The 14,823-nt window shown below is 37.6% G+C and overlaps 1 protein-coding gene across 1 annotated transcript; it reads left to right on the top strand.

The window, feature by feature from the left end:
• The first annotated feature begins 547 nt into the window (after positions 1 to 547).
• LOC106868255 (superoxide dismutase [Cu-Zn]) lies at positions 548 to 13,791 on the top strand. Its single transcript, XM_014913431.3, has 5 exons — positions 548 to 912; positions 9,325 to 9,421; positions 10,865 to 10,934; positions 12,705 to 12,819; positions 13,582 to 13,791. The coding sequence occupies exons 1-5, from the start codon at positions 844 to 846 to the stop codon at positions 13,696 to 13,698; spliced, it is 468 nt and encodes a 155-aa protein (XP_014768917.1). The 5' UTR covers positions 548 to 843; the 3' UTR covers positions 13,699 to 13,791.
• The last annotated feature ends 1,032 nt before the right edge of the window (positions 13,792 to 14,823 follow it).

Here is a 14,823-nt window from a genome sequence, read left to right as displayed (position 1 = left end):
TGTGTTTACGCCCCCGAAAATTAGCGGTTTGGCAAAGGAAACCTATAGAATAAATAAAGGGGTTTATTTAAAAAAATAAAAAAAGTACTGTAGTCGATTCACTCGACTAATAATTCTTCAATGTGGTGCCCCAGCATGGCAGGAGTCCAATGAATGAAACAAAAGATAAAACTACATATATATATTCATAAAAAAACACCGAAAATTGACGCCGGAGAGAGAGAGAGAAGGATCGACAAAATACGCAGAGAAGGGAAAAATGCGTGAAAATTAAATGGTCAATGAAGGATAAAATAGGAGGGAAATAAAAAGAGAAAAAACAAGCGGAAGAAACAACTAAAAACGAGGGAAAATATACGTTACATACGCACACACATACACAATATACACTACATACGCACACACATACACAATATACACTACATACGCACATATACACTACATACGCACACACATACACAATATACACTACATACGTTCACACATACACAATATACACTACATACGCACATATACACTACATACGCACACATACACAATATACACTACATACGTACACAATACATAGGAGAGAGAGCAACAGCGAGAAAAAGGATAGAGATAAACGGGCGGGAAAGAGAGATACAGAGAGATAAAGAGAGAAGGGTGAGAGAGAGAAAGAAAGAAAGAAGGTAGTAAGAGGGTTAAGGTACTTTTCCTCCATTAATAACGATCTACTACTACTACTACTACTACTAGACGTATTCAAGTGTTCAGTGCGCAGGTCTGTCTGTCTGTCGGCCAGTGTTGTAAAAGGTTGAGTTTCTGGTAATTTCGTCCCAAGTTTCTTCTCATCTCTCCTTCATGATGCAGGCTGTTTGTGTTCTGGGATGTTCCGACTCTGTTTCCGGCAAAATATTCTTCAAACAAGAGGTAAACTTAATAACAACAAATGTTTTAATTTCACTTATTAGGTTCCATATATCCTTAATTTTACTCTTTCTTTATCTTATATAATAACTCTTCCAACTCTATTATGTATATTTATCTATATATACACGCGGGCCCTAATCAAGCACCTAATGAACTGTTAAACCGAGACTTGAAACGGTTAAAACAAAATCTAAGCAATTTAAATATATTTAGTTTCTGCTTTTATGTAAGAAATAAGGTGTATAATATGTAAAAATTATACACATGTAGAATCATATCTGTGTGTGTGTGTGTGTATATACAGGGTTGGCCAAAAGTCACCTGACAGTAAATCAAACCCATAAATACTTAATATTCACTTTTTATTTATTCATTCCAATTATGAATGTTTAATAATTGAATGCTTTGAGTTAAAATCACCGTTTTCTATTTTTTGTTTTGTATTTTCAGCATTTGTCTATTTATTAGCGAAGTCTCAAAATAATTTTTTCATTTTAATCTTGGAATTAAATGGGTTATGGTTTACTGCCTGGTGACTTGGCCAACCCTGTATACATATATATGCCTCTGTGTATATATATATATATACACATACACATACACAGGCATATATATATGTATGTGCATGTGTATTATACACCCTGTTTCTTATATAAAAGCATTTAAATTGCCTAGATTTCGTTTTAACCGTTTCAAGTCTCGGTTTTACAGTTCAATAGGTGCTTGATTAGGGCCTGTTTATATATATATATATAATGTGGTGTGTGTGCATGTATATGTATATAAAATGTTCGATCTTATTGCAAATGTAGAACGTTTATACAACATTTGCAGTAAAATTACCGACGTAATTTATTTAACATTAAAATAAAAATCTCGCTTTTCGCTTTTTTTTCTCGTCTATGAATTTCTAACTGTATTTTATTTACAAACTCATTAAAAAAATTCTAGATCAGTCGAAATACGGTTGTATGGTGTTAAAATCTTTTCTCAAGGACATTATTTGTAAGTCGCTGATAACTTTGCCCAAGGATCGAAACTGCACATATTTTTCATTTTCGGTTTGTCTCTATATTACATTGATGTAATTTTAACTGCATGACCTGCTAGAAATACTAGCTAAATCTCCCTTAAAACTCATTCTGCCTTAACATCAGATAATGTAATTCTAAGTGGATGGGCGTGGTTGTAATCAATTTACTTATTAGAGCTAAACAATAATGGACAATTCTAAACAACTGCGAAATTTCTTAACTATCATTACCCCTACGCATTCAAAAATAAACGGCATTAATTTCACTTCCGTATAAAACCCGTTTTTTCTTCCTTTTAACATCTGTTATGTCTGTCACATTACTTATCTATTTGTATCTACCCCGAGGAAGTCCTCTTTCTGTGTTTGTAGAACCTGATCTGGTGGGTGACAAAGTCCAGGACCCTCCTCTCAATGTCACAGTTCTTTCGTAGTCCCCCCCCCCCCCACATGTAGGAAGTCTCCCTTGGCTGTGCTACTTATGCCCAAGGCAGGTACAGGGGTCAAATGCCGTTAGTAATATCAGTTCAGTGTATTATAATTATCCGATATGCATTGGAAGTGTTTTAGTTACTGATATACTTTTCTGTGACCTTAACATGTAATTAGCATATATATTATATATGCGAAAGTAAAGAATCTGCACACCCGGTGTTTAGGGTTAATATATTGGGCGGCGAGCTGGCAGAATCGTTAGCACGCCGGGCGAAATGCTTAGCCGTATTTCGTCTGCCGTTACGTTCTGAGTTCAAATTCCGCCGAGGTCGACTTTGTCTGTCCTTGTTTGTCCCCTCTGTTTAGCCCCCTTTGGGCAATAACGAAATATATATTGGGTTGGTGCATAATTATTGCGGCTTTTTTTCAACAAATTTTATTCAACAAAAACAATAACATGTAACAACATCTTGGCAATCTTTCGGTAAAAGTCTATGGCGTCATGAGTGAGCAGTCACACACTGCCTCATGACCGACATCATGTACTAATTCCGAAACATTGATTATTCCGGAGCGTATTCACCATCTACTTCAATTACTGCTTCCCATTTGCTTGGCAGACAGTCATTTAAAGATGTTTTTGTTAAATATTGTTGTTTTTGTTGAAAAAAAAAAAAAAAAGCCGCAGTAATTAATCACCAACCAAAGGGTTTGAAATAAAATTTTCAATTTACTGTCTTTGCAAAACAGAAATAATCGTTTCTTCATAAAATTGATATGAAATCTTACTTTCATAAACATCTTACTCTTTAAGCAACATTACTAATTATAATTAATCCAGTTTAAATTTTGTTTCTTCCTCAGTATTCCATTTTTAAGCAGTTGGGTAGGTTTTGCAAATGATTTAGCTGTTTTTTTTCTAGCAGGTCGAGTGACCTCTCATAAAAGCTATATCGTTATTTTCCTAAATAGGTTAAATTCGACATTGGCCCACTTTGAACACCTTTTAGATAATTTTAATTAGATCCGTTCCATCAAACCATGTAGTGTTAAGCTTGATTCAATGTTTCCCCCACGTGTTGTTGGTTCGACCTAGTTCTGCCGTCTTGCCCTGACTCCCTTACTTTAGTCACGAGTGATACTCATATTTATGGCACTATCACGCTATTAGATGTCAGAAGTGAAAGTAGTCGCTGTCTGTCTGCCTGTCTGCATGCATGCCTGTTGCTGGTCTGTCAGCCTGCTTGCCTGTCTGCCTGCATGCCTGCTGCTGGCCTGTCTGCCTGCTTGCCTGCTGAGCTATCTGTGTGTCCGTCTGTCTGTCTGTCTGCTGGTTTGAGTTGATACTTTGGCTTACTTACTGATATCTATCTACTATGTATCTATCTATCAATTATTAGAAAACACAAATTTAATATAAAAACATATTTCCTGAAATTGCAAATTATTTAAAATATAAAAATATAATTTTCAACAGAGAGAATTTATCAAAATAGAAAACAAATGAAGTTTGAAGTTAAGTTTAAAAATAAATGTGATACTTATGCTCCGTAGATACTTATACTCTGTAATGTTTCAAACGCATGGATATAGGTGTCGAATTTGTTCCAATAACTTCTGGAAGATCTCGTCCTTGAATTCGTAACGCCACATGAATTCTATTAGATGTGTTTGCAGCAAATTCCGGGTTGTCCCATTTTCTCTTTTGTTCTGGTTCTTGGCATGTTTCCATAGGCATTCGATGTGATTTGTTGTGGCAAATGTAACCGGATCAACAAAATTTATTGAATGGTTCACGGTTAAATGTCTATATCCTAGCGTGTTTAGTGTATTATATGAACGCCAGAGGTCAGAAATTATTGTTGTTCCTGGTAAAATCCGCTCTTGTATAATTTCTAAAAGGGTATCAGATGATCGATCTTCTACCGCAACTAAAAAACATCTTCTCGTATCTCTTTCTAACGCACCAAACACCCACTGCGTTTTAACCCGATGGCCAACATTATATTTTCTTCTAACAAACGCACTTTCATCTATCTCTACTATTCGGTTTGGTCCGCCTAACTTAATATTTTGCGCAATATAATACTCTGCACATACATCACGGCAGTAATTCCTCCAATCTGTTACAGCTACATTTGCTATACGACATTCCTGGCCTAAATTCTTAGCTAAATCTCCCTTAGCCCAATAATATAATATATCTATAATCTGCTCGCTTTTCAGTTTGCTATTATCTAGAAATGTTCCCTTTCTAATGGAAATCAGTTTTCTACAAGGCCTTCCACATGACCATATCATGCCATCGGACAAATTGTTTTTGGCCACTTCCCTCATGCTAGCTCCACAAGAGGGACATATTTTTTCAGTATTTAACAATCCGTATGTCTTGAGCCAGTGAATACTAGCTGCTGTTGTTGCGGTGGCGATGGCAATGTCGCGGTGATTAATTCCATTTGCACTGGGATATGTAGAAGTCATCGTGAAAAACCTGCAACTAATTTGTTCTCGTGTAGATTTCAATTTGAATTACGCGCGCTTTTGGGTGGGTATGATGGGTATATGTGATTTATTTTTAAAAAACAATAATGAATAATGCAAAAATACATTTATTCATAAAGTTTTAACTGAACATGGAATGAAATATATTTATTTATAAACTTTAAACTGAACTTCATTTGTTTAAATTCTCGTCCACCTTACCTTCGCTTGTTTAAATTCTACGGAATTCTACGGAATTCTACAAGAATTAAGAATTCTACAAGAATTACCCATCATACCCACCAACGAACACCCAAAAGCGCGCGTAATTCAAATTGAAATCTACACGAGAACAAATTAGTTGCAGGTTTTTCACGATGACTTCTACATATCCCAGTGCAAATGGAATTAATCACCGCGACATTGCCATCGCCACCGCAACAACAGCAGCTAGTATTCACTGGCTCAAGACATACGGATTGTTAAATACTGAAAAAATATGTCCCTCTTGTGGAGCTAGCATGAGGGAAGTGGCCAAAAACAATTTGTCCGATGGCATGATATGGTCATGTGGAAGGCCTTGTAGAAAACTGATTTCCATTAGAAAGGGAACATTTCTAGATAATAGCAAACTGAAAAGCGAGCAGATTATAGATATATTATATTATTGGGCTAAGGGAGATTTAGCTAAGAATTTAGGCCAGGAATGTCGTATAGCAAATGTAGCTGTAACAGATTGGAGGAATTACTGCCGTGATGTATGTGCAGAGTATTATATTGCGCAAAATATTAAGTTAGGCGGACCAAACCGAATAGTAGAGATAGATGAAAGTGCGTTTGTTAGAAGAAAATATAATGTTGGCCATCGGGTTAAAACGCAGTGGGTGTTTGGTGCGTTAGAAAGAGATACGAGAAGATGTTTTTTAGTTGCGGTAGAAGATCGATCATCTGATACCCTTTTAGAAATTATACAAGAGCGGATTTTACCAGGAACAACAATAATTTCTGACCTCTGGCGTTCATATAATACACTAAACACGCTAGGATATAGACATTTAACCGTGAACCATTCAATAAATTTTGTTGATCCGGTTACATTTGCCACAACAAATCACATCGAATGCCTATGGAAACATGCCAAGAACCAGAACAAAAGAGAAAATGGGACAACCCGGAATTTGCTGCAAACACATCTAATAGAATTCATGTGGCGTTACGAATTCAAGGACGAGATCTTCCAGAAGTTATTGGAACAAATTCGACACCTATATCCATGCGTTTGAAACATTACAGAGTATAAGTATCTACGGAGCATAAGTATCACATTTATTTTTAAACTTAACTTCAAACTTCATTTGTTTTCTATTTTGATAAATTCTCTCTGTTGAAAATTATATTTTTATATTTTAAATAATTTGCAATTTCAGGAAATATGTTTTTATATTAAATTTGTGTTTTCTAATAATTGATAGATAGATACATAGTAGATAGATATCAGTAAGTAAGCCAAAGTATCAACTCAAACCAGCAGACAGACAGACAGACGGACACACAGATAGCTCAGCAGGCAAGCAGGCAGACAGGCCAGCAGCAGGCATGCAGGCAGACAGGCAAGCAGGCTGACAGAGCAGCAACAGGCATGCAGGCAGACAGGCAGACAGACAGCGACTACTTTCACTTCTGACATCTAATAGCGTGATAGTGCCATATTTATTAGTGTTTTGTCGTAAAAAGTAAACCTTATAACTACTTCAGCTTTTTAAGCACACAAAATTGTGTGCTTATATAATATTTCAGAATTTGTGGTCCGTTTGTTTAATCCATATAATTTTAGTCATAGCTCCGACTACTTAAACTGTCGTGGTGACCGTTCGTACCACTTTCCCGTTCTGAAACTTGGGCAATTAAGAATATTTTAAACATTGAATAAGAAAAATATGTTCTTAAACTGAAGAGACATCATAGAAACGACAGACTGGACTCTTCGAATACTTGTAAAATTATGGTGTTATTTTATTGATAAAAGATATTCAGAACAGTAATTCAATTTAATCTTAATTAATCACAGGTTCCCTCTGTTATCTCATAAAATATCGTTTTTACCACATGTATAGAACGTCTGAATGTCTACAAGAAATCTCTACTGATTGACTAAAATATATCATAAAATTAACTCGGTTTAATTAATTTTACTAATCAGTTACATAAAATATTTTTGTAAATCGGACAAGAATAACATGTTTCTTTGGTCTTTTCTCTTTTCAATTGACGCTTGTTTATGTACATCATCATCGTCTTTTTCCTACTTTATATTGGACATAATTACTTATAATCCTGCACACAGAATAGGTAAACCATTCTAGAAGCTGGAAAACGAAAACAACAATTCCTTTCCTTTTTTCTTTTTTTTTTGTCCACTGCTAGTTTGTTTAGACATGGTTTTCATTTAAATTTCCTGATAATCTAAATACAGTTGTCCACCATGGTTCGTACAAGTAGAACCGAGATGCAGGAACTGGTGTTGGAATAGTGATGGGAGGAATAATGGTAATAATCCTTTCTGCTGTAGGCACAAGGCCTGAAATTTTAGGGGAAGGGGCCAGTCGATTACATCAACCCCATTACGCAAGTGGTACTTAATTTATCGACCCCGAAAGGATGAAAGGCAAAGTCAACCTTGGCGGAATTTGAACTCAGAACTTTAAGACAGACGAAACACTGCTAAGCATTTCGCCCGGCGTGCTAACAGTTCTGCCAGCTCGCTGCCTTCATAATAATAATAATAATTATTATAATAATAATAATAATTATTATTATTAGAACATTTGAACTATTGTTTTACATGTAACAATACATATTGTTTATTGCGGTTGCTACAATAACTCGCATTCTGAGATGAAAAGGAAAATAACGTCCCATATGAATGGGGGGGGGGGGGACACACACAATATCAATGCTTGTTTATTGTTTTAGTTTAATTCTCCAGAATGGTGAATAAGTAGACACAATGGAACCCCAGACAAAAGGTCATGCAGTGTGTTTAGTTATTCTTTGTTTCCTTGACCATGGAAAGAGAAAAGGCAAAATTTGACTTCTGTCTGATTTGAACCTAGAACCAAACACCAATCAAATACTAGAGTCTCTGCTTCCCTAAAATGGATTTGTTCTTCTCAGATATTATTTCAGCAACCCTTCATCCTCTCTCTCTCTCTCTCTCTCTCTCTTTAGTACTCCATTTTCTTATTTGCAATTTATAATGTAGGACATAAATCTCCCTTCCTGGAGGATGTGTCCAAAATGTTGGATTTTCTACGCACGACAGTACTGCCTGACTGACACTAGTGCCAGTGGACCGTTAAAAGCACATCCGAGCGTGATCGTTGCCAGGGCCACAGATTGGCTCCTGTCACAGTCATTTCTCATTGCCTTCATGTGGCTCCCACATTCGAAGATCGTGCTTCACTACCTTGTCCCATGTCTTCCTGGCTTTATCTCTTCCACAGGTCCCTCCACATAAGCATCAACACAGGTTAACAGATAAAGCAATATCTCACAAGACATCTAATGCTGTCAAGGGTTTTGTTTGTAAGTTGTAGCAAGAGGGTCTTGTTTCTTCAAACCTTTTGTACATCGCTCGTCATCGACGTCCGTTTTCCATTCTGGCCGGCGTTGGTCATGCATTGACAATATTTCCTCAGGATGTGGATTGTGAAATCCAGACAAAGCATCGTTAACTTTTTTATAAATGAAAGAAAAGTATAGCATAGAACAATTCCATTTTGTGTGGTGGAAAGATGGAATATTCAATTCCAAATCTTAAAACTATTCAAGGTTTCCAACTGCAGATTCCACTCCCAAAGTTTGTTTTGATCCTTCTGTTTTGGCATCAAATAATGGCTAAAATATGATCTTGTCCAGACATGCCGTACAGTTTCTGTTGCACCAGCTGAAAACCATTGACCCCTGTTTTATGGAGTCGGTTAAAGGAAGGAAGGATGACCTGGTCATGATTGCATGTTATATAGATGTGCTGTAGTCAGATGCTTAACAAATTTGCTTAATCACAATGTCCCAGGTTCAAATGCATTCCATGGCTTGACAGCAAAATTGGAAACTGTGGAAACTGGAAGCCTGTTGGATGGCTGGTTTCTGGAATTCAAAGATCCAGTTCTTGTCTCACTCTATCATTCTGATTCTAGCATTAATGGTGTCTATGGAATACTCAACCACTTCCATGGCTGATTCAATAAGTTTGGTTGTGGGGTTTAGTGAGCAAGTGAAATTCTGACTGGCATCCATCCTGTGTATTATACATGCAGAATTTATACATTATATAAATTAAATAAATTTTATGTGGTATATAAATGTACAAGAGTAAACTTCTTCCTCCATTTTGTTATTGTAACATGTGTGTGTGCATTTGTAATGTTTTCAAAAGCTGAGGACCTGAATTGTCTTTTCAGTGCAGTAATGGACCTGTGAAGGTTACAGGAGAGATTTCAGGAATGCCCGATGGCAAGCATGGGTTCCATATTCATGAATTTGGAGACAATACTAATGGTAAGGAACTCTTTCTCTCTCCTTTAGAGTTTTCCCTGTCTTTGAAGTAGTACTGAGAATGTGAAGAGACCCCCCCCCCCCCAATGTGAAACAGGTGTAACTGTTTTTTTAAAATTCTAGTAAATATCTGGTAGTGAGGTGTATGTTAACAAAATAAATGTTAATCAAGAAACTAATTAACTATGTTTCAGTCATATGTCATTATTGTTCAGTTTTAGTCCATGTGGTGAAGCGTGACCTTCGAACGTTGGGCCTCACAGAGGTAATGACAAAAGACTCGGCAAATAAAGTGAGTCCACAGCTGTAACGTACACCAGTGTCGCATAACCAACCCACTCAAAAATACCTTGGATCATAGGGTGACATGCCATGCTTGAGGAGACCTATTGAGTCCAAGTACATCAAAACCAAATGGAAATTGTAGTTGTGAGCCCCGTGCTAGTGGCATGTAAAAAGCACCCACTACACTCTGAGTGGTTGGCGTTAGGAAGGGCATCCAGCTGTAGAATCACTGCCAGATCAGTTTGGGGGCCTGGTGCAGCCTCCTGGCTTCCCAGACCCCAGTCAAACTGTCCAACCCATGCCAGCATGGAAAGCGGATGTTAAACGATGATGATGATGATGATGATAATTTCTATGCATGCATGGGTTAGACAAAGTATATTAGAAATCAATAGCTGAGATCGTGTTCTTCAGCCAGTCACCCTTCCTGTTCAATTAAGATGGTAAATAGCATGTCAAACGGCTGGTGGTCATTTGTTTAAAAGGCCATGTAAAAAGCACCCAGTACACTCTGTAGAGAAAGGGCATCCAGATCATCATCATTTGACGTCTGCTTTCCATGCTGGTATGGGTTGGACAGTTTGACTGAGAACTGGTGAGCCAGGAGGTTGCACCAGGCTCCAATCTGATCTGGTAAGGTTTCTGCAGCTGGATGCCCTTCCTAATGCCAACCACTCTGAGAGTGTAGTGAGTGGTTTTAACATACCACCGGCACAGGAGCCAGTCAGGTGGCACTGGCATCGGCCATGCTCAAATGGTTCTTTTGATGTGTCAAACAAAACCAACATAGACAACTGGAGCCTGGTGCGGCTCTTTGGCTTGCCAGCCCCTGGTCAAACCAGCCAACCCATGCCAGTATGGGAAATAGACGTTAAATGAAGGGAACCAATGTCACACACACTCACATACATATGAGCTTCCATACAATTTCCATCTATGAATTTCTCTCAAGGCATTGATTAACGTGGGGCTTAAAATATCAGTTGTGGGTCCAAAGTGCCAAATGGCAGAAGAACCATTACATGAGAATGGTATTAGTATTTAGGGCTCTCTCTCTCTTTACATTTTGAGTTCAAATTCCATAGGAGTTGACTTTGTAGGGTTAATAATGGACAGTTGATTTTAAAAACCTAATCTAATCTAATTTTCTTTGAAATACAGGATGTGTGAGTGCTGGTGCACATTTCAACCCAGAGGGTAAAGAACATGGTGGTCCTACTAAAGAAACTAGGTAAATATTTTTTAGAGTTTTTTTTTAAACACCGAATGTGTGCTGCTCCATAACTATTGTAGAGCTGGATGAGGTCAGATATCTTTATTCAGGAACAGCTTGATGTTTTGGTGAACAGCATTGGAGAGCACAAGAATTAGTTGTTGTTGGGAAGTTAGTGGAGATGGAGGACAGGAAGCCATCTGAATATTAGGGGAGTTACCTGTATCATGATGACACACGAACTGCGATTAGTCTTTTGGTGTCTCCAGTGAAGATGGTCATGCTGCCCAACATCTTTGAACAGGGCCTTGGGCTCAATTCAGACAGCTATGTGAAGCAACTGGAGACTGTGGTCAATCCCTGATTGGAGAGGGTTGCTACTGGGAGGTCATATGTGTGGCAGCAAGATTTGATTCCTTGCCATAGCTCCAGAAAGATTTTAGAAGTGATTGTCAGAATTTCATCAGCCCCCTCAATTTTCTGGCCTTCTCACCCTCTTCCTGCTTTTGTAATCCCATGGATTACTACGTGTGTGGGGCGTGGTTGAGGGCAAAAGCTCGCTTGATCTCGATTTTCAGTATGAATACGGACTGCGAAAGCGTGGCCCATTGATCCTTTCCGAATAACAGCAGCGAGCTATGCGTCCGCCGAGAGGTGTCAGCCGTTCTTTCTGCAATACCAAGGCCAAGCTAGTGGCCAAGATGAACGTGTACAAATATCTTCTGAGAAACACAATGAGGAATGCCAGCTTTGCGAGCTGTGTTGAGGTTGTGGTGGAAACTGAAGGAAGGAAGCTACTTTGACTAAACTTATCTCTCAGCCATAACCTTGTTCATTTGTTTTTAAATACTTTTTATTTTTGGCTGGGGTATTTTCTTTTCCTTTTTAAGCAGACTGTCAAATTTAGCCGACACACTCTGTATGTTCTTAATATGTAAAATGTGCATCAGCTTATACTTCATGCTTCGATTACAGATGTTTTCAAAAATTTTGGCAGTAGTGGGTGACTGGGTGGGTATAGTTTTAAAATTGAATCCTTTCACCTGCAGCTGTCCAATTCACAGCAATAGATGACCACTGCTTTAATCTCAATTACTGCTGCTCTGTTATATTAATGGCCTCAACATTGAACTCTCAACAGTAAAAGCTTTCCTATCTCTCACTCTTGTTGTAAGCAGCCATGTCTCTCTAAACCCTGTGTTCCGTTGGCTGACAGTAATGAGTTAGCTTCTAAAGAAAAGTAAAAACCAACTACCTGCAACAGATGAGTGAGTTAACTTATTTGCTGTGTGCCATAGAAACCAGATTAGTATAGTTGTGTATCTTTATAAGCATCTTCTATATCATTCTTTCCATAGATACATCTTTGATAGGCATGATGCTGTTTTTTGTCTGAGAGGAAATCTGTTCATAGGCACATTTAAAAACACTATATTAAAACGAGACAACCGTCCCAGCAATGTCAGACACATTTACCCTTATTACAGCTTGTCCAATGACATATACCCGGTAGTCACATACCCAGATTAAATCTGCCATCTCCAATATATAGCAGACGGTGAGTGATACATTCACTGACGTTGCTGAAAGTTTGCTACACCAAAATAAACTCAGTGTCTATAACTGAAACGGCATTGAATTACAAAAGCCATTTCTGTAACATACTCAACATTCTGAATTTAGTTCAGACCCCTCCCGCCTGCCCAGTACTACCTTTGCAGACCACCAGTGGGAACCACTGGTCTAGATGATTCTTTCTGAATGAAAAAATGTTCTTCTTCTTCTCAGGCATGTTGGTGACCTTGGTAATGTTGAGTCTGCTCAGAATGTAGCAAAGGTGAATATAGAAGATGCTGTAATAAGCTTGAATGGACCAAACTGCATCGTTGGAAGAACCTTGGTGGTAAGTTCACTGACAATTTTACAAAACCTCACTTAAACCTTCAGCAATAAAGCTTGCCAGGATCCGGCCTTTCATACCTACCCTGCAATGTCATTCTAAAAATAATCACATCATCAAAATTTCAAAGCTACGAGACACAACCGTTCCAACCTGAATATGATTGAGATTTTTGTAATTACTTGTAATTCTGACTTTCAAGGATTTTATACTTGAAGATTTTTTCAAAAATATAAAAGAAAAAGGAAGAGAACGGTGGTTTGTCTTAGGATGAATGAGATGGAGATGTAGAAGTGTGTGAATTTTTATCCAGTGAGGAAGAAGAGTATTTTGATAAAAAGAGGGGGAGATCTTCAGGGTGCCATTCAAAGTATTTTCAGTAACATCGGTCAAAAGAAATGGGATAACAAACCTTCCTGTTTTTACTGAAAATACATTGCGTCATTGGTATTCAAATATCTGCTGACGGGTACAAAAGTTAGTTACTGCCGGATTGGCTCCCGTGCTGGTGGCACGTAAAAAAGCACCCACTACACTCTTGGAGTGGTTTGGTGTTAGGAAGGGCATCCAGATCAGGCTGGAGCCTTGGCTTGCCAGTCTTCAGCCAAACCGTCCAACCCATGCCAGCATGGAAAGTGGACGTTAAACGATGATGATTGTTGATAACCCTCTTGAGTAGAATTAATTGAAAGCAATGTGAATGAGTATCACATTTAACAGAGTAATCTAAATGCTGACTGTTTGGTTTTTCATTTATTTCTCCAGGTCCATGAAGACGTTGACGACTTGGGTCTTGGCGGTCATAAAGATAGCAAGACGACTGGAAACGCCGGGAGAAGACTTGCCTGTGGAGTGATTGGTATTGCAAAATTGGAGAAATAAGTTCAATAAATCACTGAATTCCAAAATTATTTTCATAAATGTTAGTTTTCAAATGAATAGTTTTGTTGCTAATAAAGAGCGTTTCTTAATTTATCATTTTCTTCTTGTAATGTCTGGGTTTTGGGGCATTTTTGCAGGTTTCGTCCAACATGCTCATTTAATATCCGTTTGCTATGCTGGCATGGGTTGGAGACTTTGGCACGGAGTTGGCCAGACACTTCAATTGTCTGTTGTGGCATTTTTTCTAGACAGATGCCCTTCCTAATATCAAATTCCTCTTCTGCAACAATACACCATACATTAGTTTGATCTATATGCACTCATTCAAGCAGTATTAACATGTCTGGGGATTCAGGTTCTTATCAAACCTTACTAAAAATTACAAGAAACATTTAAGTTGGAACAACCTCAGAAACTCAGATCTAACAGTATGAAAACTTTTGTCAGCCACGTAATACTGTGTTCAGCATTTTCGCAGTTAATATTGAACAAACAAGATGACAAAATATCCATCAAATGTAAATAATTCCTCATCTCTTAAATATACAACTGTATTTAGAACAATATTTTTAACCCAAACGGCTGGAATGTTTCCATGGGCCGGTTTGACAAGGCATACAGAATAGAGATTGGTTGTAGTGAAATCATTGACCATAAATGCTAAAGCCGATTTCAAATGGGGTCAAAATTTGTTTCTAGCAACCGCCAAATCCAGTTGCTCTTAATGTTGGCACCAAAAACAAATTGCATCAGTTACAAACTTTGGAAAAAATTTGAACAAGTAACTGCATCAATTATTAGAATTAATATTTTAAAAAGTTTTTAGATAAAATTAGAATGAAATGAAATCTGTAGTTTACTGTAAAAAAAAAAACTAAACTACAGATCATTTAATCAAATATATAGAGGCATTGTTTTATAGCGAGGCCACTTTTCTGTTGCTGGACCATAGCTGGGTTTTCTTTTTGTTTTTCAGTAAAGGCCTCTTATTTCACCTGCTTTGTAAGGTGAAAAGGATATTGATTGTTAGTAACTTCTTTTTTTTTCCTCCTCAAAAGTGCAAATGTAAAAATAACAAAGTAACTGCAACTTAAAAAGCATTTCCCAGCAAAAAGCTGAAATGCT

Source organism: Octopus bimaculoides, chromosome 8 (genome assembly GCF_046866305.1).
Source record: "Octopus bimaculoides isolate indiv1 chromosome 8, ASM4686630v1, whole genome shotgun sequence".
NCBI classification, from domain to species: Eukaryota; Metazoa; Mollusca; class Cephalopoda; order Octopoda; family Octopodidae; genus Octopus; species Octopus bimaculoides.
Note: the sequence above shows the minus strand (reverse complement) of the source record. Positions and strands in the feature narration are given on the sequence as shown.